The sequence below is a fragment of the Uranotaenia lowii genome, chromosome 2 (assembly GCF_029784155.1).
Source record: "Uranotaenia lowii strain MFRU-FL chromosome 2, ASM2978415v1, whole genome shotgun sequence".
Taxonomy (NCBI): Eukaryota; Metazoa; Arthropoda; class Insecta; order Diptera; family Culicidae; genus Uranotaenia; species Uranotaenia lowii.
In genome coordinates this window covers 71,801,328-71,827,911 of record NC_073692.1, presented here as the reverse complement: position 1 = coordinate 71,827,911, position 26,584 = coordinate 71,801,328, and the positions used below count along the sequence as shown (strand labels likewise).

General features: G+C 36.7%; 3 protein-coding genes across 3 annotated transcripts in view; 1 reads left to right on the top strand and 2 right to left on the bottom strand.

Annotated features, from left to right (window-relative positions):
* The window catches only part of LOC129748473 (zinc finger protein 845-like), a 47,207-nt gene extending 27,240 nt beyond the window's left edge, over window positions 1-19,967 (top strand). Inside the window, exons 26-31 of the mRNA XM_055743115.1 lie at window positions 1,966-2,049; window positions 4,770-4,853; window positions 5,234-5,317; window positions 6,083-6,250; window positions 9,432-9,781; window positions 10,770-19,967. Of these exons, the coding sequence (XP_055599090.1) occupies window positions 1,966-2,049; window positions 4,770-4,853; window positions 5,234-5,317; window positions 6,083-6,250; window positions 9,432-9,781; window positions 10,770-11,386 (1,387 nt within the window). The 3' untranslated portion in view covers window positions 11,387-19,967. The remainder of the gene's footprint in view (window positions 1-1,965; window positions 2,050-4,769; window positions 4,854-5,233; window positions 5,318-6,082; window positions 6,251-9,431; window positions 9,782-10,769) is intronic.
* Window positions 19,968-20,382: 415 nt separating this feature from the next.
* On the bottom strand, window positions 20,383-21,536 carry LOC129748474 (mitochondrial inner membrane protease ATP23 homolog). The gene is made up of 3 exons (XM_055743116.1): window positions 21,095-21,536; window positions 20,709-21,015; window positions 20,383-20,645 (listed from the first exon to the last, which is right to left on the bottom strand). Exons 1-3 carry the CDS (start codon window positions 21,412-21,414, stop codon window positions 20,445-20,447), a joined length of 828 nt encoding a protein of 275 aa, XP_055599091.1. The 5' UTR covers window positions 21,415-21,536; the 3' UTR covers window positions 20,383-20,444.
* A 1,675-nt stretch (window positions 21,537-23,211) lies between these two features.
* Window positions 23,212-25,198, bottom strand: LOC129741553 (cytochrome P450 CYP12A2-like). The gene is made up of 8 exons (XM_055733295.1): window positions 25,009-25,198; window positions 24,706-24,949; window positions 24,528-24,644; window positions 24,312-24,468; window positions 24,134-24,249; window positions 23,916-24,072; window positions 23,605-23,853; window positions 23,212-23,544 (listed from the first exon to the last, which is right to left on the bottom strand). The coding sequence occupies exons 1-8, from the start codon at window positions 25,196-25,198 to the stop codon at window positions 23,212-23,214; spliced, it is 1,563 nt and encodes a 520-aa protein (XP_055589270.1).
* Window positions 25,199-26,584: the final 1,386 nt, after the last annotated feature.

Sequence of the window (26,584 nt, the reverse complement as noted above, 5' to 3'; positions counted from 1 at the left end):
CTTTTTTAGAACCAAGCCAGCTGATGGTTTCTGTGCCAATTTATAAATTATTCAAACGAAATTTTCCGCTGAACAACTTTGTCGAAGACCGTAACTTTGTATCTTATTAGGCAAAAAAGTTATTAGCTGTTTTACAGGTGTATGTCTTTTGGCATTGATAAACTATAAATTCAATTGACATCACTGCTGGTTGCCTAGCGAGGTATTGCATAACTATTTTCTAGCAATACTTCGCAAGGCACAAGCAGTGGTGTCAATTGAATTTATAGTTTTTCAATTCTTAAAGACATACCCCTGTTAAACAGCTAATAACTTTTTTGTCTAATAAGATACAAAGTTATGGTCTTTTACAAAGTTGTTCAGCGAAAAATTTCCTTTAGAGAATTTATAAATTGAGATAGATAGAAGATATCATTAACAGTATTAGTTCCACAGAAGAAACAAAAATGATGTTGATTTTTTAGTACAAAATATTCAATTTTCCCATACACTTACTCATGTTAACGTTACGTTAAAATTCTGCAAAAAATCATGGATGAGTTTTGAACTAAAACGAAGCTCTTGAAACCCAAGGGCTTGAGAAATTCAAAAATTGACCCTAAATCGACTCAGTCTAATGCTATATAGCTTAGAATTGCAGAATCTATAGTTAAAAAAATGAGGAACAAGTTCGTAGAAGATTGTAACACAGTTTACAGTGGTGAGATACCCACATTCAATATGATGAAAACAGATTTCAAATTGATCATATGTAGCCAGATATTTGGAATTATGTACAAGTACGTTTTTCATTAAAGTAAAATATCATATTTTGAGCCTAACTCAAATTCTGTTATTATTGGAATTTTTAAAATTTAATTTTTGAATTCAGAGCCCGATTTTACATTAAATAAAAAGAAACAGTCAATAAATATGCAATTTTTTTTGTATTTGTATGCTAGTGTAATGCATGAAATTTCAACGAAATGCGAAAAAATTACACATTTTATTGCGAATATCTCACCAAAGTAAACTCGTATCACTTTGCAATCTTCTATAGACTTGTTCCTCAATCTTCAAACTATAAATTCTGCAGTTCTGAGCTATGTAGAAGACTGTAGGCATATTTTAGGACATAAAAATTGAAAGTATTTGATTTTTCATAAATTTAGCCGAGAATCTCTATACAAATTTGAAGTCGATGGCGCCAGCTCGTACTTCAACCAATTGAGCTGAAACTTTCAGAAAGTCGTGTTTTCACCTAATGACACCAATCTGGAGGGTGCCGCTTCGAAAAATAAGGATTTTTATTGTTATGGACCAGTCTAACCCAAGGTGCATGGAAATTTCAAACTGTTGCCATATAGAACTTAAAAGCTGAATAACGTTTCAATGGGAAGTACATCAACTTCCAGTTAGTTATATGCAAATAAAACCCAAGAATGTCCCAGGGTTTTGTGGGTCAGAGAATTATTTGAAATAACGTATTCGATTAAAAAAGAACTAAAATCGCAGGAATCAAATATTTTTGGAGAAACTTTATCGATAAACACGGTTTTGTGGTAGATTTGGTAGATTTTTGAAAAAAAAAAAACTTTCATTTAGTCATTTTTTTTTAAATTTTTTGTAATATTATTTTATTTTGTCTTCAATGTCATTTACCAAACACATCGGCAATTATCATCTAGCGAGAAACTTTAAAGAAATACGTTGATCAAACATTTCCACGAAGATAACTTAGAGACGTTTCCGAGAACAAACGGTTTGAACCGAACCGTAAGATTACATAAAACCCAACAATTATCGAAAAACCGGAGAAAAATGAAAACAAAAAAACCCACACATCCCCCAACTCCTTCAATAATAATCCCCCTTAGCAATGTTGACCTTCCGATGATCCCACAACTTGTGATATGCGTTTAAATGAGAAAAAAAGAAATACCAACAAAGGAGTACAATTTTCCGTTTTCTATTTAACCCACGCAGAATGCACACCGGAGAGACTCCTTATCATTGTACCTATTGCGAGAAGAAATTTATGCGAAAAGAGCACCTCACGAACCATGTCAGGTGAGAGCGAACCTCCCGGGTTTTTTTTTCTTCTTGAAAGTGTCATCTATGTTTATCTCTTCCTCTAGTTTAAATGTTTGTGTTGTTCTTACCCCTTTCCTTTGTGAATGTCCACCTTTTTATCCTTTACAATCAAACCTGTCACAAACAACACGTTCCCCTTTTTTCTTTGCTATTTCCGAGATGGGAAAAGCACTAACAAATTCCCCTAAAAAATTTTGAATCGTTTCGTTTTTTATTGAAATTGAAATTTTTACTTTACCACCTTCACCAGATCACTTATATTATTCGGCAACCATTAAACGGCAATGGCAATAAAAACTGTAACGCATCTTTTTTACTCTTCTGTCTTTTTACATCCTATAATTTTTTGTGGGTGGCCTAGGAACACGTTAAGCTCAATAGTAGTAAAAAGATTTCAAAAACTTCATAAAATCTCTTACGCATATTTTCTTACACGTTTATTTTTACTTAACCATTTTATGGTTAAAAAAAAGCATTTTTTAGTTTTGACTGCAGGAATGATTATGATAAGATTGCCAGATTTTTTTTTCAGCACATATCAGGGTCGGACGAACCGGGCTAACTTTGCAAAATCTGAGCATTTGATTTTAAAATTGTTTACCAGAATCCGGACAAATTGGGTCAAAACCTAGGAATTTCTCTACAAAAATCAAGAGAAAAAAACTTAAAAGAGAAAAAAAATTTCATCAAAATTTACCATCAGATTTTAAATCGAATTTTAGGCTTTCAAAAAAAAAAAAAAAACTTGCATGATTATTCTTATTGAACTTGCACAAATAAAAATCGTTTTACAACATACACAATTTGTGTCTTAAAGTTTGATTTGAGAATGAAAATGAGAATAAACGTGATCAAAATTCGGGCTTTTCCAATGAAAACTGGGCAACCAGGCAGGACCGAACTTTTCCGGAATTATTTTATATTAAATTCCGGGCAAACCCGGGCAATCTGGCAACCTTAGATTATGACCTTCGGAAACACTTTGTAGTATTCACTCGTAACATTCGACATTCGATGCCTCTTTTCAAAAGTGTAGATGACCAAGAATTGAGTTGATTATGTGTCAATTTATGTAGATCTTCAGGACCGTGGAAAACAACAAAGTAAAAATCTTTTCAGAAACTCCAAAAACCGAAGATTATCTTGAAACATCAGCTATTTTATACTAAGGTTGCCAGAATTTTTTCAGCGGGTATCCGGGCCGGATAAACCAGGCAATTTAATAAAAAAAAAACCTGGCAAAATCCGGGCATTTGATTTCAAAAGTGGCGACCATAAATTCGGGCAATATCCGGGCAAATTTTCTCAATACCCAGTAAGTACTCAATAAAAAGAAAAAAAAAATGAAAAACAAATTTCTTTTCATCAAAACTCATCGACAGATTCTGAATCGTATTTTGGGCTTCCAAGAAACTTTTCATGATTTCTTTTTCCAAAAAAAAATTGGTTAAAAAATTACGTTTAGAGGAGGCGTTCGTTTTTTTTTATTTTCCAAATAAAGTGAATAAATCCGGGCAAAATCCGAGCATTTTTCAATGAAATTTGGGCAACCGGGCCGGGCCGGACTGTTCCCAAATTTTGTATAAAATATCCGGGCATACCCAGTTAAAACCGGGCAATCTGACAACCTTATTTTATACGTTCTCCTAAGAATATCCAGATTACTATCTCTTTCATTGAAATTCGTTTTAATCCTCTCTGAAAAATCACGATTGCGTTCTTGTTTCTAGAGATTGTTTTTAAATACCCAATTTCAAAATATTTTTTTTTATTTTCTTTCAAATCTCTTCTAAAATAAAACTTTTCGAAATCTGTCCCTAGAACCAATGGATTCTCATAATAAACCCATAATATAGCATAACACAGTGCGAAAATGCTTATTTTTCAACCTTTAATGATCAATTATAAATGAGCGTGTAAGTTCAAGAAGAAAGTATCTCTTTTTTTAAATTATGCACTGGCATAAAATGTGACTCATAAATCACAAAAAAATATGGAAAATGCCTGCAGAAATTGTCATTGCCATTTAGAAAAAAATCGGTTGATATTCGCTTTTTGCGAAGCAATAAAACCCTTAAAAATCAGTCCTTCCTATTACGTACTGTTTTATCATAAATGTTCCCTTCTACCCTCTGAATTCAATCACCAATTGGCCTTTCATGCAAACTATGTCCCTACTAACATCAGGTTTGGTTCGTTACCTTTATACCTTTGTACAGTCTGAGCTTCCTATTTCTGAAAGAAAACATCCATCCACATTTTTTTTTAAGTTTCCCTGTAGATTAATGTTGCAAATTGCAAATTTTTCACCATTTAATGAACCCCTTCTTTCCAAGCACCGTTCACTACTTCCCCGATGATTTTGTTAACTGCTTTTTTGGTGTCATGTTACAAATTATAATTAAACAAATAAAAAATTGAATATTGTTTTAATATTTTATTTTTACACTCTTTTCTCTCTTTCTCTCGTTTTCTCTCTCCTCTCGCTTGCTCAAACAATCAAACAAATCCGCCCCCCACCACCCCGCATCACCCGCGCTCAACTACACTCTCTGGAACCAAAATCAAATGTTGAAAAACTCAAAACTAAAAACCAACAAAAAATACACACTCGAAACAAAAAAAAAATACAAATCCATAAACAACGCGTGGGGTGCCGTCGTGTGTGGGTGGGAACTTTTCCCTGGTGCACACAGATTGCACACTGGAGAAACTCCCTATCAGTGCACGTATTGCGGGAAAAAATTCACCCGAAAAGAGCATTTAACCAACCACATCAGGTGAGGGAAAACGAAGTTTTATTATTTTTTGGTTGTCTCTATTGTTCTCTGTTAAGTTGTTTCGGTTTTAAGCTTCTCTCTATAGTTTTGTGCTATCATTTTACCGTTAGTTGAGAATTAATCCTGCTTTAATTAAAAACAAAAACAAAAAGTTATAACTGTAGATTCGTTGGCGAGATTAGGGAATCAGATTTGTGGTTACCGTATTTTTGGAAGTACAGCGAAGGTCAGTTCTAGATTTATTTTTGAGACAGTAAGCAATCGAAATACATCTCTCAGAACCGAAGCACATCGGAAGACTTCTTTCCTTTACCAAGATCCTTTGGCTCTGTCGTTGTTCGTTATTATTTGAACTGTTCTTATACCTTATACCTATATAGATTGCATACCGGAGAATCTCCCTATCGGTGTGACTACTGTAGTAAATCGTTCACCAGAAAAGAACACCTCAAAAACCACGTCAGGTGAGGATCGGTTTTAAGAGATCTTCATTTTTGTGCCCGTTCGTTTTCTTCTTCAAATCAGTTCACACACCAAAAAAAAACGCCAAAAACCACCTGTCTAATCTAAGTTTCTCTCGCTTGTGCCACTTGTTTCATTCACATCCATCCGAAGTTAAAAAGTTTCTCACTTGAACTTTTCGCAAATTCAATTCATTTCATGTTTAGGGATAATGGAAATTTGTTCCCAAAAGATGCATCACATTTGGTATTGGTATGAATCTAAGCTGTTATTTAAAAAAAATGTTCAAAAAGTGTGAATTTAGATTGGATTTTAATCAACATTTCCATTCTACTGTATTTTTCTTAAGTAGAGGTGACATTGTGATGCATTATTTCTTCTAGTTTCCATTAGCCATACCATACAAAGAACATTCAATCAACGATGAATTGATGAATCAGAAATGAAGACGACCAATTGATGTTGTGTATTGTTGCCTGGAGATTATTGGATTGAGACTGTTTAATTGACCATCGCTTAGAAACAAAAACAAAAAATAAATTGAACCTCAAATCTGACTCTCGATCATTGCTATTGTTCATTTAAGCTCACTTTAAGTTTTCCTTTTTCTTTGTTTTTTTTAAATCGTCCTTTCCTCCACAATTCCATTCGCTTGAACTACATCTCCCCCTCAATAATAAAGCTAGCCACATAAGTCCGAAGAATCCATGTAGAAAATGTTTCACTTTTCAACCGTAACTAATGCATTCATGTTCCCTACTATATAGGCTCCACACCGGAGATTCACCGCACAAATGCGAATACTGCAACAAAACGTTCACCAGGAAGGAGCACCTGAACAACCACATGCGCCAGCACAGTGGCGACAATCCGCACTGCTGCAATGTGTGTAACAAGAACTTCACCCGGAAGGAGCATCTGATCAACCACATGAGGTGAGTCAATAACTTTTTTAAGGGTTTTCGTTAAATTCTAAACTACTTTTCATGATGGATGAAATTGTTCGTTGGATGAGAATCAGAACCTTTGATATGGAACACCCAAAAATTGTTCTACCATTTTCCCAAAAAGTTTTGAGTGAGGTTCGTAAAAAGAGCTTTTGAAGATTAATTAGCTCATTTAACGACGCTTGTAGCATGCTACATAACTAAAAGTCAAGCTCTTATCGATATTTCGATGTTTCAATGACTAAGCTTAAAAGAGCATTAAAAAATCCTTTACTCTCGATATGAAACTCCTAAGAAGTTTTTACACACAAAATGTTTTAAACTGGTTAATCTGTTTTAATTCCCGAAAATCGTGTAAAACCGTGCTTTTTGCGGAGAACCTAGGTGTTAACAAAACTTTGGAATTGGGACTGGAACCTGCTATGAATCATGAAACAATAAGACATGAAAACTTCGACTCGAAATCTGAGACCTTATACATGAATCCTGCATCTGAGGCCTGAAATGTAAGATCTGAAACCTAGGCAATGAGACCTAGGATGCGAGACCTGAGACACAATACTTTGGACCAGAGACCTATGATCTCAGATTTTATACCTAAAACCTTAGACCTGTATCCTGAGCAGGGACGGAAAAATGTCATGAAGGGTGTCCACGAAGAAATTGCCACACACAAAATTAATTCGCAAAATTCATTTTACCATTTTACTCGTATTTTATTTACAGTCCATACGCAAAAGCCCGCACCTTGGCCTTAACCCCGGCCATAAAATTCTGCACAACCTATGAATCAACCGTTTTTGCATGTAAACCATACTTTCTTCAGTTCCTCGACTGTCTCCACTACCTTAGGTCGTTCAAGAAGGTGCTTCTTCATAGTCGTCAAGTACTTCTCGATGGGGCGGAGCTCCGGAGTGTTGGGAGGGTTGAACATTTTTGGCACGAAAATGACCTTAACATCCGCATACTACTTCAGCAGGTCCTTGAAGAAGTGGTATGAAGCCAAATCCGACCAGAAGACTGTTGGGACGTTGTGAGCCTTCAGAAGAGGAAGCAGCCGCTTCTGGAGGCACTCTTTCATGTACACCTGTCCGTTCATCGTGTCCTGGGTCACGAAAAGTGCACTCCGCTTCCCGCACGCACAAATGGCTTGCCAAGCCAGGAATTTATTCGCAAATTTGGACATCTTCTGAGTGCGGGCATGCTCCGGAACGCTAAACTTATCCTTGACCGTGAAAAACAGATTGCCGGGGATCTGTTGAAGCCGGCCTTCACATATGTTTCGTCGTCCATGATGCAGCATTCAACTTTCGTCAGCCTTTTGAGGTCCAACTTCCTGGCACGGGTTTTGGCGGACTTGTTCTGCTTCTCGTCGCGATTAGACGCCTTTTGTACCTTGAACGTTCGAAGCCTAGCCTTAGTTTTGGTCTTCTGGACAAAACTTCGGCTTAGGTTCAGCTTCTTAGCCACATACGGAACGGAGGCGTTCGGGTTTCAATTAAAGGCTCCAACTACGCGGTTGTGATTTTTGGTGTTGTTTATTGTTTATTGTATATAAATCAATGAATCAAATTTAGATCCTAATGATATCTTAACTCTAGGTTACATATAAAAATTAACGTAAATCTACATTTCTCTTGATTTGTTCAATATGTTTCTACGGAAAACATTTCTGGGAACGCCAAAGTCAAAGTACTCCGAAAAACGGTCGTGGTCGCACGTTGAGAGGAATAGCTTCCAGCAGCACGGGACAGTCAATCCTCGATGTGAGAAGATCCGCAACGACCAAAGCACGTGTAGCGTTTCTTCGGACTTGAAGCGTGTCTAAATCTATCAGCCGGCAACGATTCTCATAACTGGGCAAACGAAAAGGATCTTGCCAGTTCAGGTGTCGAAGGGCATATCGCAAGAAGCGCCGCTGTATAGCCTCGATTCGTTCAACTCCATTTTGGTAGAAAGGGCACCAGACAGCAGAAGCATACTCAAGAACGGAACAGACTATGCTACAATATAAGCTTTTTAAGCAGTACACATCTTTAAATTCTTTAGCCACGCGAAACAAGAAACCAAGATTTCTGGAGGCTTTGTCTACAACGTAGTTCGTGTGAGTCTTAAACTCAAGCTGTTGATCAAGAATAATACCCAGATCATTGATTTGGTCAACCAGATTATTTCGTCCCCGAGAATGTACTCAGCATAAAGAGTGTGCCGCTTGCGAGTAAAAGATATTATCGAGCATTTACTGCGATTTAGCGGCAGGCAGTTGTTGTCGCACCAGTCAGCAAAAATGTTGAACTGCCGTTGCAGGAAATCGATGTCGTCTTTACCATTGATGGTGTGATATAGTTTCAGATCATCGGCATAAGCAAGTTTTGGACCATCGAGAAGCGAGAGAACATCATTAAAATAGTTGACGAAAATTATTGGTCCTAAATAGCTTCCTTGTGGTACTCCGGAAAAGCCGAGAAACTGTCTCGAGAAGGATTCTCCAGTATAAACGGACAACTTTCGTCCCGTTAAGTAACTCCGAAACCACTCCAGTAAAGATCCACAGAAGCCCAAGCGACCTAGCTTTGCGAGAGCAATCTCGTGGTTCACTTTATCAAATGCAGCAGACAAATCTGTATAAATAGCATCAGTTTGGGTCTTCATGGCAAAGCTTTCTTGTACGAAAGATGTGAACGTCAGTAAATTTGTGGTAGTTGATCGTTTAGGCATGAAACCGTGCTGATCGTTTGAAAAGTAATGCTTGCAGAATAATGTTGAACAGAATGTTGTACAGAATACTTTTTCCTTCACTTTTGGGCTTCCGATCCGTGGTCAATCGTTCCTCGAACCGCTTAATCACTCGTGGCACCGTGGAAATCGCGATTCCCAACGTTTTAGCGATGGAACGATGCGAGAAATCCTTGTTCTCGTGATGAATACGCAAGATTTTATCACGCACGAGCTGTTCTTTCGACTCCATTTCCTCGAGTTTTGATCACAGGTCTTTAAAACTTGCAGGATGTAAACAATGCACTATGAACTAAATCAACCCAAATTTATATTACATTCTACTCAACGATTAAAAAGTTAGAGCAACTTCATAGTGTGGCAATTTCATCGTGGAGGACACCCTTTACATACATATTTCACACCCACATTAAATATCACTTTCTCTTTTCAGCCGTTCCCATACCGGCGAGCGTCCGTTCCAGTGTGACGAGTGCGGCAAATCGTTCCCGCTCAAGGGCAACCTGCTGTTTCACCAGCGCAGCCACACCAAGGGCCAGCCGATGGAGCGGCCGTTCCGGTGCGACATGTGCCCGAAGGACTTCATCTGCAAGGGGCATCTGGTGTCCCATCAGCGATCTCACACCGGGGAGAAGAACCACCACTGTCCGCAGTGCAGCAAGTCGTACGTGGAGCGGGGCAACATGCTGCGGCACATGAAGAAGACCCATCCGGATGCGGTCATTCCGGTGCTGCCCAAGTTGCCGCACATCAAGGTGGAACCGAAGTCCACCGGTGAGTACTGTGAGTGTATCCCATTTTTTTATTATTTTAAAAGTGCTGCTAGTTTTATTCTTTTCTGACCAGTTTGTTTTTGGTTTTTTGAGTAAACTTTGGGCGCGTGTGTGTCATTGAATGCCATGCTAAAAATGCTAACGTTTTTTCTTCCGTTTGAATTACTACTAACCACAACCGTTAAATTAGCTTATAATAATTATTTCTGAGTTTGTTTTAACCATTTGTTGCAATGAAGTAGAAAATCTAAATTAACCAATCGACTGGGCATTCTTCCAAAATCGATATTTACCAAAAACTGACGCTTTCACTAATTTAAAAAAAAAAATATCCCTACAACGATGATTTTGAAAACTGGATACTTACGATGTTATGTTGGTAATTTACTGTTCAATTTCAGTTTAAATTACTACTGAACTAGATAAATAATAAAAAAATTATTTGTTACTGTAATCCATTTTGATGTTCGAATGTTGACTGCTAAATGAACAGCAACAATCAGTTAGAAAGATTATCGTTGTAGCATCTTGTAAATAATTACTCGTAACAATGCATGCAACACTACATTACTTAATTGGTTTTGGAAGAGGCCCATGGGAACTAGTTAGTCAAGTGTGCTTTCGAGTATAAGACATCTAAAAAACAAAAGAAAAAAACACATCTGCTATGCTCAGATGCCCAATGACCATTGGTTCGGTTGAATGTGAATCGAAAACGATATGATGGATGGATAATTTTTCTACTTTATTGTGACCTTCCGGCGGTTCAGTTAAACTTGCCTCCAGAGCAAATGCTGCCGTTCTTGTTCTTGTACAAACAGTAAGACGACAATACGAGATGATTTTGTCATCCCCCAGATAACTAAATGAATATTTCTCTCTCTCTTGTTATATTTCTTTCCTTACATTTCGTGTACCGCGAATAACAATGACAAATTTTGAATTCTGAAACGAAAATATATGCAAAAACCGTTCGAACCGCAAATATAAAAAAACAGTAACTCAGCCAACGTCGGCGGTGACGTCCCCGGCTCAGGCCACCTCCACAATAACATCGATCATCTCCAATACACATCCATCGCAGCATCATCACATTCAACCGAAAATGGAACCGAAAACTCAGATACATCATCTTCCGATTCCTCATCAGCATCAGGCTCCCCAGTTGCACCACCCCATATCGGCGCCGATGCACCTGCCCCCACCACCAAACCCCCAACAGTTAGCAGCACTCGCCCTCCACCACCAGGTGGCCCAACAGCAGCAGCAACAACAGCCGCAACAACAATCCTCACCCTCAACGGGCCGAACACAGCCTTCTCCTCGTACATCACATCAGCCGCAGCAGCAGCAGCAGCCGCTTCCGGTGCAGCCGGTGCAGGTGCCCCAAGTGCCCCAGGTGCAACAACCCCAGGCGCCCCCGGAAAACCAACAGTCCCAGCAGCAGCCGGTCCAGGGCCCAACTGGACCCCTGCCACCACCACACCATACGGTCCCGGTTACTATTATAACCCACGCTGGCACAATTAATGCGACCATGCCGGATGCCCGGACCATCCAGATGCATCATCTAGGGGCGGCCCAATCGGCCGAGGAGCACACGGTTGTCTATTAGAACACATGGATGGAACACCGAAGCAAAAAAAAAAACCACCAGCAGCCAATCAACCAGTGATGTGTAACTAGGAACAGTACCTGGAGTACCCTCGAAACACAACAACAACAAATGTTAAAAGAATAAAGTATGCGATTAAGGTATAAAATATGAAACGTTAACTACAACAAAAAGGCGAATTACGGAAAGAGTACAGATTTGCAATTAGTAGTTTTTAAACCTTTAGGAGGAACCCCTAACTCGTAACCAGTAATAGAAATAGTGAAAACATGTATGCGACAGCAAAAGTACTAATACATACAAGTATGTAAACCTATACAACTATATATATACACGTTCACACAAGAGAAAAGCAAACAATAATAAGCAAAAAACAAATGATTCATTTCTGTCTCGATATCAGATATCGACAAGAATCAACCTAAAAGAAATGTGAATTTAATATGACAACAGTAAAGTTGGAACACACACAGCCCCACAAAAACTAATGGTAAATTAGAGAAACAAATATTGAAGTGGAAATATTGAGATACCTATTATATATACATTGTGTAAGATTAACAACAATAAAACACAAGTAAGACATCAACTGTTTGAAACGTTCTTTTTTGTTCGATACAAAAATTGAAATAAATAAAAAAACACATAAACAGCCAGTTGTGATAGATGAAATAACACACAAACCAACCCAGACATACCGTTATTAATAGCAAAACTGAATAAAATGAAGAAAAAAACTCAAATGCAGTAAATGAAAATCACCCTTAGGTAAAACTATTACAAGATGAATCATAGAAACCAGTACATAAACAAATAAACAAATTGTTGAAATAGGTGAAATAAACAAATATTAAATGATTTTACACCCGCAGCAGATGTAAGTTGATTAGAACTGAACGAAAGGAAATCAATAAAAAAAAGGTTGCTGGACACACTAAAACACTATTTTCGAATGGAAACCATTTACCGGACAAACGAATGCTGAGATAGGACTCGAGGTTCTTCGGAAGAGCCTTTGAGCTGTACGAGTAAACAGCTGCAACAGTGACAAACACTGAATGAATAGTACAACATTATTACAACATGAACTAAGTAATATATTATTAACATACAAAAAGATAAGCAAAATCTTTTGGAAAAGAAAAGCACCACGATCTTGAGGAATGTTTTTAACTATAAAGTAATAATAAACCATGGAACAGATCTAAACATCCATCATTCATCAAGATTGCACTGTCATCCTGCTCTACATTCGACGTTCGTGAGGATCGTAAAGAAAGTGAAAAGCTAATAAGATGTCGCCATAATGTTGCCGCCATATGAAAGTTTAAGGAAAAAAATACAAACAGACATGGAAAAAAACTTGTCTCAGTCAAAACTCCCGCTGCAACCTTAATAGTCACTGATCAACTACATTCACACATCAACAGCAGAAATGAGAACAATAGAACCAGAAACTCCGTGACAGTAGTCAGCAAGTTGATTGAGCAGATTCATACAATAGAAACTATACATCCGGACAAGAGAAACCCTATCCAACGCCATACACGTAAATGTACCAACCACATCATTCACCGAAGCCGGACGAGAAGAGATTGCAGGTCCATCACCAACAATAGCATACAAAGCCCAATTGCAAGGCCCGATGATACAGAACAATAGAAAGGTAACATACCACAAACAAACCCCACTGAAACACATAAACAAAATGAAATAGTACATAGGATTCCCACACAACAACCCAAGCCACTTTTAACTTATACACAACTAACTTCAAACTACAATACACAAACTCTATACCACAGAACAATTATTTTTCTATGTCATGTGTGTGTTTTTTTACTCCCCTCATCCTGTATAAGATGTAAGAAACTTGAGAGTGTTGATGAACAACAATCAGCGGAAATCGCGAGAGGTTCTTCTAATTTTTACAACAAATAAGTAATTGCACGCAGTTTTCCGGAACAACGTTTCTTGCGATGGTTCAAAAGCAGGAAAAAAGTTAAATGATTCAACTCGTTTCAAAAAGACAAGCCTCTCGAATCGTTGTTCCGGTTCATCGTGTGTCATGTACACAGAAATGCACTCATTTGCACTCACACCATGGTGTCGGATAATGGGTGAACTCCGCTTTGCGGATGCCATTCCTACTCCCACCGTATCTAACCATAACTTAACAATAGTTCCATAGATTCTATAAACAATAGTAACCAGTTTTATCCACAGCAAGCATACTACGCCATAGAATATATCTCTGAGCAGAGTGTTGTCCCCTTACGGGTTTCAACACTCTCACAATACAAACTAATACTAATTTTAAATCACACACCAACTCACAAAAAATGCATCATAAATAGTCTGGAAAAGAATTCTTCTTCTGATAGCAGTTTAAAAAACAAATGCAGACACATCTTGTGTCTTGCAAAAGAAAGATAACATAAATGTAAGCTACAAAGTCCATAGAGAAACCTTTACTAAGCGAAAGTGAACCGCAGAACACATTGGTCGATAAACAAACAAAATGTATAACTCTTGATAGAGAACAACGCTTCAATCCTACTGCTGAGGACTACTGGAAACAAAAAAAAAAATACTATGAATAAAAGCCAACAAACTAATTTCCAGTTAGGTTTTCGCAAGGAGCAACAGATCTATGAAAGATGAAAGGTTTGAGTTTCTTTTTAAAAATATATTTTATTCTACAGCAAGGATAGATTGTACAGATAAGATAACGCATTTGATTTTTCAGCTGCATTTTATGTTAATCTGTTTTTTTTTTCCTACCACGACAAGCAGATAAGCAGTAGCAGCAATAGAGAAAACATTTAAAACAACAATAGTATCACCGTTGTTACACTTTTCAGTGTAACGAATCCTCTGACTATATGAACAATAGCAAACAGGACAACTAAACAACAGCTTATAAAGGCGCTTCAATCTGGTCATTCATGTGTGCGCGCTAAAAAAAACGCGCCACGTGAATGCTAGACTATCAATATCAACTAACACACATCACCCAATACTACAACCACAACTACACAGGAAAGAAAACTTATTGAAAATATTTTTTTTTGAAAACGCAGTCAGCAACAGCAATAGCAAAATCAAACTCAAACACGAAACTGATTGCAATATGGCTTGGATTTTTTTAACATCAACAGAAAGATCGAAGTTACAAAACAAAAGGTAGTTTCGTGTTTGATGCATCTTCAACTAGTATTTTGTTTTAGTTTACATTTTTATTTTTTTTTTAATACACCTTCAGAGCGGCCAATTAAAAAAAGAAATAAGCATGCATTCAAATGTTCCGTGAGTCAACTCTTCCATCTTTGCACAGTCGTCTTGACTTTTGGTTTAGTGAGCAAATTGTGTTAGAGAAAAAAAAAGATAATCGGGATCATGAATACATATTAAAGTTAGGTGTTTTCTAAGACGTTTGTATGAATTCACATTATGGAGACAGATTCCTTTTAAATAAGTTTATTTTTCAAAATTCAATTGGGGCTGGCCCCTCCGGATTTTCCATGATCTCAGACTTAAAGGTCCCCAAATCCTTTATAAACCTTTCGTTTAAGCCATATTTTAGGTTGTAAAGAGAGTTTTTTTTTTCGGTACAAATGTGTAAAATACGAAATGATGTTTTGTGTTGATCACAAATCGGTACCAAAAACAGAATGATATCGTTTAATTAAAAAAAAACCGATTATTAACTTCAGTTTTGAAACACAACATAAACTTGACGAGCAAAGTTGAAACCACGGAACAATAACAATTGCAATGCTTTTGGAAGACTTACACAAACGCTACTTTCTAGTCAATTTAGCGGCTCCTTGAATATCGCTTTGAATCAAATCCAAAACTATTAGATTCCGCAGCTTAGTAATGCAAAAAAAAAGAAAAAAAATCAATTTTTAACATGGACTCAGAAAAGTATAAAAACCAAACTACCCAGGTTATTGCAGACAATTGTGCACAATCAGAGGAAGAAGAATTTTTATAAAACTTTTTTTTGTGTTTCCTATCCGCACCCGATTAATTCAACTCTCAATCTTACAAATGACGAAAAATTATGGAAGAATCGTGAAGTTATATACAGCAAAATAAAATCTCAATCGCAATCGAAAGTCATCAGTCTCTTGAAACAGTTGTTTTACATTTAGTGCCCTGTTTGAGTATGGAGTTCTTTTTTGAGATTTGACTTGTCCCATTTATGCTCTTCAATGAAAATAAAAACTTCAAATCAATTCAAGTTTGGTCCGAGAAAAATTTTACCAAAATTATAATGTCTTTGATATCGATATGATCCTACCTTCAAATTACAGTCGTGTTCTTAAAAAAGATCTACGTACATCGAGGCCTAAATTAAAGCACATCTCATATAAAGACAAGACAAACGTTGGTAATGACATCCTAAAAAGGCGAGAAAAATGTATCATTCATCATTATAATACGAAACCGAACATACTATTCATCGACATCATTCACTGAAAAAAGATTTAAAAACATTCGCGTACATATTCTCTATCTCTATGGTCTAAATGACAACTGAAAATATCCAAAGCCCAACCTGATTCAGAGAATAATAAGAACATTGAACCAAACTACTCTGCTGATTTGGAATGATTTCTAAATGAATTGTTTTTCGTTTCTATTGTTTTCTGTTTTTATTATACACTTTTATATTGTGCAAATCGGATATCCGTCATACAGATTAGCGAAAGAGAACCCGTTATAACGATTATATTTGAAGACTATTTAGCGCAAATCACGCTTCTTACAGAGCCAATAGAGAAAAGTGCAACAGAAATTAAAAAAAAACCCATTAAGCCTCACTAACAACACACATTGATTCAGTCAAGCACACACATCTCCACAGTCTCAGTGAAAAAAAAAGAATTAAAGAAAAAAAAACATAATTTCTGAAGCATTGAATGAGCCTGTTTTATTTTAGAAAAGAAACACGAAAGCTATTTTGTTGTTCAAGATGTTATAGTGAATGTATATAAAAGGAAAACAAAAACCATGCCAACAAAGCAAAAGGCGAACAGAAACCAAAACGGCAAAGGGAAGATTGAACCACACAAATAACCACTCAAGTAGAAATGAGCAAATCTTACAAAGCAAAAGAATAATACAACTCTAGTATTAGACATTTAGCAGTGACAAAAAAGAACGTTTAGGTATGTGTCTGAGATAATAGAAAGTAAAGAAGTAAAAAAAAGTACACACCCTCACAAACACACAAAGCATTATAAATCTCAAAAATTTCCATTTTGATTTTATTTAAAATAAACGGTTTAGAAATTATGAAAACTTTTACAGAAGCAAAAACAACTAACTTCTCATTCTTACTATGGTCGTCGGAGTCATGTCAGTCAATCGATACTTCCGAGAAACTCTATTGAGTGTTGCTTTAAAGTGGAATCACACAGCTGTTATGGTTCTAACCCACGATCCCTGAAGGGTGTCAGAGAACATTTCAACCGCTAAATCGAGTGACACTCGTAAGAATTTGTTTTCAGGACTTCAAGTCGCCTGGATTTTCATCGTGTGCTGATTTTTTTTCCGAAACGACAAAAGCAAAATCAATGCCACCAGGAAATGCCAGTTCAAAATTATACCTTCGGTTTTCGGTTATCTATCTTGAGTGGTGGAGCATTTTCGGATCGTGGAAATGGTTAGCAAAATGCGACACCCAAATAGGGAAAACAAAATATGGCGATAAACGAAATAACATAAAAGAAATAATCTGATATAACAAGAAGTGATAACAAAAACATAATGAGAGCAAGAAACAGGAGAGAAGGTGAATGCTGTATATACACAAAAAAAAAACAGAAGAAATTTTATTTACAATTTTTTCAGAAAAGTGAAAAGTGAAAAAATGTGAAACAAATCGTAATTAGAAAACACATACCGAGAGCAAGAGAGCGATAAAAAAGAAGGAAGAGAAAAATCTTTATTGACGCGAGTAAGCGAGACGAAGGAAATAAAACAAATCACGTGCAGCTAAGCTGCATTTTATACGAATTTTCTATTAAAATATTATTTTTAATTTACATTAAATTGAAAGGAAAGAGAGCAAACAACAAGTTCGCAACCGAAGACGGAAAATTGTGCGTAAGTTCGCAGCTAGTGTAAAAAGTTTGAGAATGTGTAAAACAGGAGAACATCCAAATGCTTTTCTTTCGCCCAAAGTAAGCCGACAGGAAGCGTGGAAGGTTAACGGTCAAAATTTGAATGTAAAGTAGGATTTACCGCATTTTTGGAGGTACCCAGGTAGGAAAATCGACATTTCGTGGCAAAGTGAACAAATGTATTAAAATAAAACACAGTCGGCGACAGAAATAAAAAAAAGGAACAGGAAAATTCGGAAAATAAGACGTTCGAAGGAAAATAAAAATAGAAATCAAGTGTTAGGACGAATAAAAGAAGAGAAAAATTAAATTAAAAAAAAAACAAAATAAAATATGTAGCGATAAATCGTAAGCGAGCAAGTTTAGGCAGAAAAAAATTTACACTACGCAGAAGGTAACAAGTAAGGGACAAGTATAAAAATACGGAAAAAGAAGCGAAAATAAATCATTACTACGTTAAGAGTGGATGGTAATAATTTATCTGATAACATTTATTTATTACATTTGTAAGCAGAAGCAAGCCTATATAGATTTTCTTTATTTTTAATATTTTGTTTTATTTTTATACTTTTAGCTGCTAATTTTAATAACCCACGACGCGCATAATTCTAGGTTTAGAATGCGGTGTTGCGCAAAAGTAAAAGTTCAGAGACCTATAATTTTCCGAGAATTTACTACAAAAAAATCAACATAATATAATTGCGCCACAATGTCCTCCATGATACAAAGCAGAACAATAGTGAAAGCGAGTGCGTTAGAACGATGCAGAAACTAGTCGTTTCCTATTTCCCAGTTTTTGATACTGCTGAGTAGAAAAAAAAAACAATCAAGCAAAAATCGCATCAATGTCCGTACTTATACTTGAAACGGGTCGTTCCAAAATGTGTGCTGGTGGAAACAATCGGTTTAGACTTCCAAAAAAATAGAAACTTTCGATGGAATCAAAAAAACTATTTCAAAGTTACACGCTGTAACCGATCAAAAATCGCGCAACTCTTCACATGGAACAATTCAAATTGCCACCCTGCAAAACTGATGCAATTCACTAGCTTACAGAATGTGCCCGTGGATTGAAAAATGATCTATCACGAACTAGGAACCATTACTTTCTGCATCAGAAGCGAACTTATCCCTCCCCCATTATGGAAGAAAAAAAAAACTGTATAGCAGGATCAACACAAACCCGTAACATACAAAACGACGATAATAACATTGTAAATGTAAGAGAAGCTGCGCCACATTTGCATTATACAAAGAAAGTAAAAAAAACACAGCAGAAGATAAATCCATAGATACAGAAACCACAACAAAATAGAAACAAACAGATGATGATTGTAACAAATGTAAAACAATGGTGAAACTATGATTTCCGTATGTAAGTTTTCTAACAGTTGGTTTGATACAAACAGATGCAAATCTCACTGGAATCCGGTGTAACTTAACGAAAGAGCATCTACACAAATTTGCTGAATTTTGTCTTACATTTTTTTCCACGATACTCGTTAATTTACAGATATTCTAGTCAATTTCTGTACTAGTAAGATGAAACATGTGTATGTTTACATTTGTTCAAATTTTAACATCCTGATTCCTAAAATCAGTTGTTTTTTTTTAATATTTCAAGTGCGAAATTTTTCAGGAAACAATTCATTACAATCCTTCGCTAAGTTACGCCGGAACAGCACAGTTTTTGCTCTTTCTATTTTTTTCTTTTCAAATAGACATGCATCCACATATACACAGAAACTTAATAGAGGAAGAATGTGCGGAGGAAAACAAACAAAAATAATAATAACGCAAAAAAATGAAACTAATCGAAAAATCGCAAAGTACTCCCCCTGACTATAATGCCTTTTTAGTTTCCCTAAGTTTGATTTTCGTGCGCTTTGGACCCGAAAAAATATTCTTACACACAAAATGGAAGATACGTCCTATTAATTTCTCTTGCTATTTTTTAGTTAGCTGTATATTAAATGCATAAAAAATAACGAAAAATAAAGGATCTAGATCGTGATGTTTTGTAAAGTCATTAAGTGAAAGAAAAAAAAATCAAGTAGAAGATGGACAAAATTTTATTAGGTATATAAACATACACATAATTTTTTTTATTTTAAGTCGAAAAAGATAATAAAAAAAAAAAACAAAATCTTTATATGAAACAAAAATTGAAAAAAATGAACTCACGCAAAACAAACAAATCAGTGAAACGAGAATGAGAAATTTGTTTCGCAGTGTAACACACCAGATACGCGACAAACGGACGGACCTGAACTTTCGCTGTTCGTGTAGTTTAAGTTTTTCTCGTTTTTTTTTCATTCATTCTTTCGCCCTTAGTTTTTAGCTTTTGTTTATTGTCAAACAAAAATACAGCCAGTATAATGTATCCTTAATGTTTCAAAACTATAAATTATATTATCAAAATTAATAAATGTTTTGAATATAAAGTAGTTTCAAAAAAAAGTTTACTTGTTTTCAATAGTAGAATGAAAAAGAAAGTTCCAAAAGATCATCAGTAACCAAAATCGCCTTTCGCGTTATGTTCAACTTTGCGTAACACAGAGCTCACCTACTGGGCTGAATGGACTGTTGCGCCGAGGCTAAGGTAGATACTCAAGCTTGCTCTGAAAGGATATGTCGATATGCCCATGAAGCACTTTCCACTTTCTGACCCACAAACCTACTGTAGTTTACTGAAGGTAGATCACATAGATCATATTTTTCCCCTCGTTGCATCAAGTCAAACATCTCCAGTGCTGCTAGATTGAACGCAACGAGGCCAGTTTCATCCAATAGTTAACAGTACTACCTATTATAGATAGCAATTGTTTGAGGATGTGATATGAAACGTTAACACCCAGATAAGGGGAGTCATAATTATTATAATAGCAAGCTTTCTACTATCCTAAGTTCCAAATAAGATGTTAGTCAACATCGTATCCATACATGGGCCCTTCCATGTAGGCTTTGTACATGTCTTTGGAATTTCTTCGTATCCGTCGTCCGATCGGTTCCAGGTCGTTGTAGCACTTGGGGAAAACTCGCTCAACCGCCGCAATGGCTTCCTCTGGAGTAACCTTCCGGACCGCTAGCACCGAATTGAGGGCTTTGGTTTTCACGCAATCCTATTTAGACAATAAAATGTTAAACAAATTATCAAGTTATTATTTCAATGGTGTGAACGTTACCTGATGAGCTTCCTTGATTTTGAACGGCGAAGCATCGCCTTGGGTCCAGGCACTCATGAACGAACAATGGGTGAGATTGGCCGCCCTAATTTCCGTGCAAGCCAGATGGTCTATGTTTTTGAAATCCAAATCATTGCGGCAATAATCGAACATGTGGATCATTTCGTGCGTCAGAACTCCCTGAACGATGCCCTCGTTACGGGCAATGTTCTGACAGACAACTACTTGATTTAGCACCGGATCGTAGCCACCACTCACGGACACGTCGCACACCTCACAGGCGATGTGTCGTCGGATGTCGATGGCGCTAGAATACGTAAAAGTATGACAATTTTTTTTTAATATTGGCCCTTATTCTGCGCCGCGCATCTTTAACCGATACTCACCACCCAGAACTTTTGAGAGCGCCCATCATCAACTTAACCATGGGGCTGTTCTTCACGCAGGAGTAAACATTCCGCTCGCATTTGATTTTGTCCAGATTTTCCTGACCCTCGATACCGAGCAAGACCCGGCCCCAGCTGGGTTGGTACTTTTCACCGCGTCGCTCCGGATACAGATCGTAGCCCCACTGTTTAGCGCCATCTTCCCCGGTGCCTTGGTCCGATCGATCGATCACGGCATTCGGGATGGGAGGAGTTGTAGTGTTGTTGGGAGACTGCGGCGGGGTTTTCGGTTCCTTTGAGGGGTCCGGATTCGCGGACATGGTGATTGGATCCTAGGCTGGAATCACTTTTTGGAACATATAAGTAGCGATTCTGATGTAACCACCCGGTTCAGAACAAAACACGATTCCGGGGGGTGGTTTTTGTTTGACGTCGGTAAAGAAGAGCTTATTTCTAGAGGTGTTAGCCGTCGTTTATAAGCACTGTTCAAGCACGCTGGAATGTTCTGAAATCCACGTAAAATTTAAAAAATGACAAGAATTATGAAACAGAAAATTGCAAGAAATCACAGAAAAGGTCAAAATAATAAAAAAAAACTGACAAGAATGACAACGACAAAAATGATGTATTTATTAAAGTAAAAACAATAAAACAGACATAATAACAAATGAAAATAAAAAATAACATAAATGGAAAATTTATGAAAGTTGGAAACGATAAAAAGGTCAAAAGTTACGAAAATGACAAAAAAAAAACGAAACGAAAATGACAAGAGAAATTTGACAAAATTGTATAAAAATAAAATGATGACTAAAATGGTTAAAAAGCCAAAAACGGCAGTATACCAAAAGAAATGTAAAAATTTCAAAAACTATCAAAATGCCAAAAATGACAGAAAAGATTTATGTAAAATTTTAAAATATCACAAAATTTGTGTGCACTGAATTCAATGACTCGCAATAACAATACAAAATACAACAATGACAAAAGTGGAAAAATTACAAGACTTATTAAAAAAAATTGTAACGATTACGGAAGTGACAAAGTAACAAAAATTACGAAAAAGACAAATTTGCAAAAAAAGTTTTTTTTTGGTTTATTTATGACACTTTACCACCTTGTTGCTAAAATAAAGGATGAAAATGTAAAAATTGACGAAAATTATTTAAATGACAAACAGCTCAAACAGGACATAAATGACAAATGACTAGAATGACAAAAATGGCAAAACACGAAAAAAATTTTAATAATAAAAATTATATGAAAGATAAAATTGGAATTTGACTCAACTCCACAATGTTTATAAGGTAAAATTCTTATTCATCTTCAATAAATATCAATTTTTGAATGAACGTTGTTCTTGTTTTATTGTTATTGATGAAATCAACCAAAACAGATAGCATATACACCATTTAAATCAATGAATGGTAAACCCACTGATCACGTAAAACGGTATCATTTACTATTTTGCTAGGTGAATGCAAAAAAAGTAAAATTCAACTTTTTTCTAGTGGTAAAATTTAACGAGAAAAATAAGTTGAAAAAAAAATCAACTCTGTTTTTCGGTAAATTCTACCTTTTTTTTCTTTTCCGTGAGTGTATGAACATTTCCTCAGATTTATCAAATGCTTTTGCACCAAAGGAAAGACTGAAAGAAGTTAAAACTGCGTCTGCGACTTATGTTGATTGCAGGCGCGAAATCCAGCGTTCCATGCGTGCGCAAGGCTTCGAACATCAAGTGAACTAAAATTCTAACGCATTTCAGTTTAATATAATTTAGATCTCTTTTCTGAGTTAGTAGTAGGCCTAACAGAAGCGGATCTCGAGGGGCCCATTTTCATTTTTTTTTTCGAGACTCCAGGCAGGATCGCCAATGTGCAACCCCGAGGAGCCCATTTTCAGCAGTCTCGAACAATTCCCTTGGGATTTTATACTTCCTTCTCTATCTGACTTTTCGATTTTTTCAGAGACAGTCAGTTATGGACTTCTTGCCGAGTGAAAATCAACACTGTAGTATTTTGAGGTACCTTCTTTTTGATATTTTGCTTCTGTTGCTCTTAAACTTTAATGACATGAGAAAAAATCACACTAAAAATAGAACACATCATTCCGTCTTCTTAATCAACCACTTCAGTCATCTCGAAGCGCAGTTCGTTGGTCGGCACGTTGATGAGCGAGGTGCGAATCTTCAACGGTCCATGATTCCAGCGGTACTCGAATTGTCGCGTTACACGCGCAAGAAATATTTCTATCTCCATCATAGCCAACCGACGTCCGATACAAGAACGAGGGCCAAATCCGAACGGCAGGAACAGAAACGAATGGGCACTCTTGGCACTCGGCACCCCCGGTTCCGACTGCTTAAGCCAACGCTCCGGGAGGAATTTCTGAGCTCGGGCGAAGTGACGCTCATCTTTGTACAGGCTCATTGCCGGCATCATGATGTCTGTCTACGAGTTGATGATTTGACCTGAGTTATGACCTGAGTTATAAATAACGTGAGAACTTACTTCTTTCGGAATGCGGTATCCCTGAAGTACGAGATCTTTACCAGATGTGCGTGCACCGCCAACAATCGGTGACTGGACCCGAAGACCTTCTTTGATGCAAGCTCGCAGATAAGGAAGGTTGCGCATATTATCTGGCGTTAAGGGTGAATTTTTGGACGGAAGAATCGCTCGAATTTCCTTGCGAAGCTTGTTTTGCTTCTCCGAATTTGTAGCTAGAGCGTGCAGTATACCAATCATTCCAGATGAAGTCTATAATTTTAAGCGTTCATGAGTTGGAGCGTTATTAAAGACTTCGCAAATGTGTAGCCTACCGTATCAACCCCAGCCTGCAACATGTCGAAAGCCATGATTATGGCTACATCCCTATCGACCTTCAACAGCTTCTCCAATACGCTCATAGTATCACTGGATTTTGATGGATTTTTCTCCAAACGTATCATCGCAGCGTCAATTTTAGACGTGATGATGCTGGCAAAGAAAACAATTGTATTCAGAACATTATTTTTAATACCTATCCTATGAACAGTACTCAGTTATTCCATCTAGGACAGTAATGAATCTGTTGAACGTTGGGGTTTTGTAGTATTTCCAAACCGAGGGAAGAATGTCTAGTTGATATGAAAGCTCAAGAAATTCTCCGATCAACTGATCCACAGAAAACAAATCATTAAAAAAAAACGCAGAAATATTTATACCATTGAACTCACCCTCATAAGCTCCGACGCTTCCTCTGGTTGATCGTGCTCCAAAACGCCTAGTCTGGTGTCCAAGGCGAGTACTCCCATGACCTCCAGAGCCCATCGATTTATCCACTGATTAAAATCGGCCGGCATTTCATTTTTGGCGTCACGCAGATTTGGGATTCTGACAGATAAAAAAGAGACAGTCTAGTTAGGTGTTCAAACCTTCCAATTCCAACTCACATCTTCATGAAGTCTTGAGCCACTTCATCTAGCTTGTCAATGTAGAGTTGAACAGTTTTCGGCTGCAACATCACTGGATTGACTATGGTGCGAAAGTGGTGCCATCCCTCTCCTTGTCTGAAAGAATTATAACCAATTGTTTAAAGCTTGTTCATCGAATCCAACCCTCAACACTTACTCCGTTACCAATCCCATGCCCTTGAATATCTCTGGCCGCACTTTTTCTCGGTAGAACGCCAAGCTATCGAAACCTCTCCGTATTGGCCACTGTCCTTCGGTCCGTAGAATTTTCTCAAAATCATCCGGCTTAAAGGTGGCAACCATATCGCGACGTCCAAAGATCCCCGGCAATCGCCAAAGGTCGCCGTAATCATCTCTTAGTGCCTGCATTATATCCGGCATAGTTTTGTTGTAGTAACGACCTTAAAGAAAAAAATAAAATCTCCTTTCGGCTCCATCGTTACGGTAAATTATAGCTCACCACCCGGTGCAAAGTTCCTCATCATCTGAAGCGATCCTGGCCCAGGAATACTCTCGTACGGCTGTGCGTTGGCCCATTCTAGATCCGTTTCACCGGAACTGCTGGACGCTGCCACTTGCTGGGGATGGTTGTTGAACAATCTTACCGGAACCAGTTGCAATGCTTTCCGAGGAAACGCATTCCGTATCATGGTTCCAATGTAACTGAGAACAATTCGCGCTGATCCTGACCACCGTGTAGAGTAGCCTCGAGGAAAAAGATAAGATTAGAGGCACACCACTTTCTATATCAAGATACACATCTACCGGCTGATAAGGAATACTTTCGAAATCTTTACGATAAGTTCAACAGATTATTCTCTCAAGTTCTCAAACCGCTCTTTATTAGTCATTCTTAGTTCTCAGAACTCATTAACCTAATGATGATTGATGATTGATGATTGATGATTGATGATTGATGATTGATGATTGATGATTGATGATTGATGATTGATGATTGATGATTGATGATTGATGATTGATGATTGATGATTGATGATTGATGATTGATGATTGATGATTGATGATTGATGATTGATGATTGATGATTGATGATTGATGATTGATGATTGATGATTGATGATTGATGATTGATGATTGATGATTGATGATTGATGATTGATGATTGATGATTGATGATTGATGATTGATGATTGATGATTGATGATTGATGATTGATGATTGATGATTGATGATTGATGATTGATGATTGATGATTGATGATTGATGATTGATGATTGATGATTGATGATTGATGATTGATGATTGATGATTGATGATTGATGATTGATGATTGATGATTGATGATTGATGATTGATGATTGATGATTGATGATTGATGATTGATGATTGATGATTGATGATTGATGATTGATGATTGATGATTGATGATTGATGATTGATGATTGATGATTGATGATTGATGATTGATGATTGATGATTGATGATTGATAATTGATGATTGATGATTGATGATTGATGATTGATGATTGATGATTGATGATTGATGATTGATGATTGATGATTGATGATTGATGATTGATGATTGATGATTGATGATTGATGATTGATGATTGATGATTGATGATTGATGATTGATGATTGATGATTGATGATTGATGATTGATGATTGATGATTGATGATTGATGATTGATGATTGATGATTGATGATTGATGATTGATGATTGATGATTGATGATTGATGATTGATGATTGATGATTGATGATTGATGATTGATGATTGATGATTGATGATTGATGATTGATGATTGATGATTAATGATTGATGATTGATGATTGATGAAAAATGACAAAAATGACAAAAATGACAAAAATGACAAAAATGACAAAAATGACAAAAATGACAAAAATGACAAAAATGACAAAAATGACAAAAATGACAAAAATGACAAAAATGACAAAAATGACAAAAATGACAAAAATGACAAAAATGACAAAAATGACAAAAATGACAAAAATGACAAAAATGACAAAAATGACAAAAATGACAAAAATGACAAAAATGACAAAAATGACA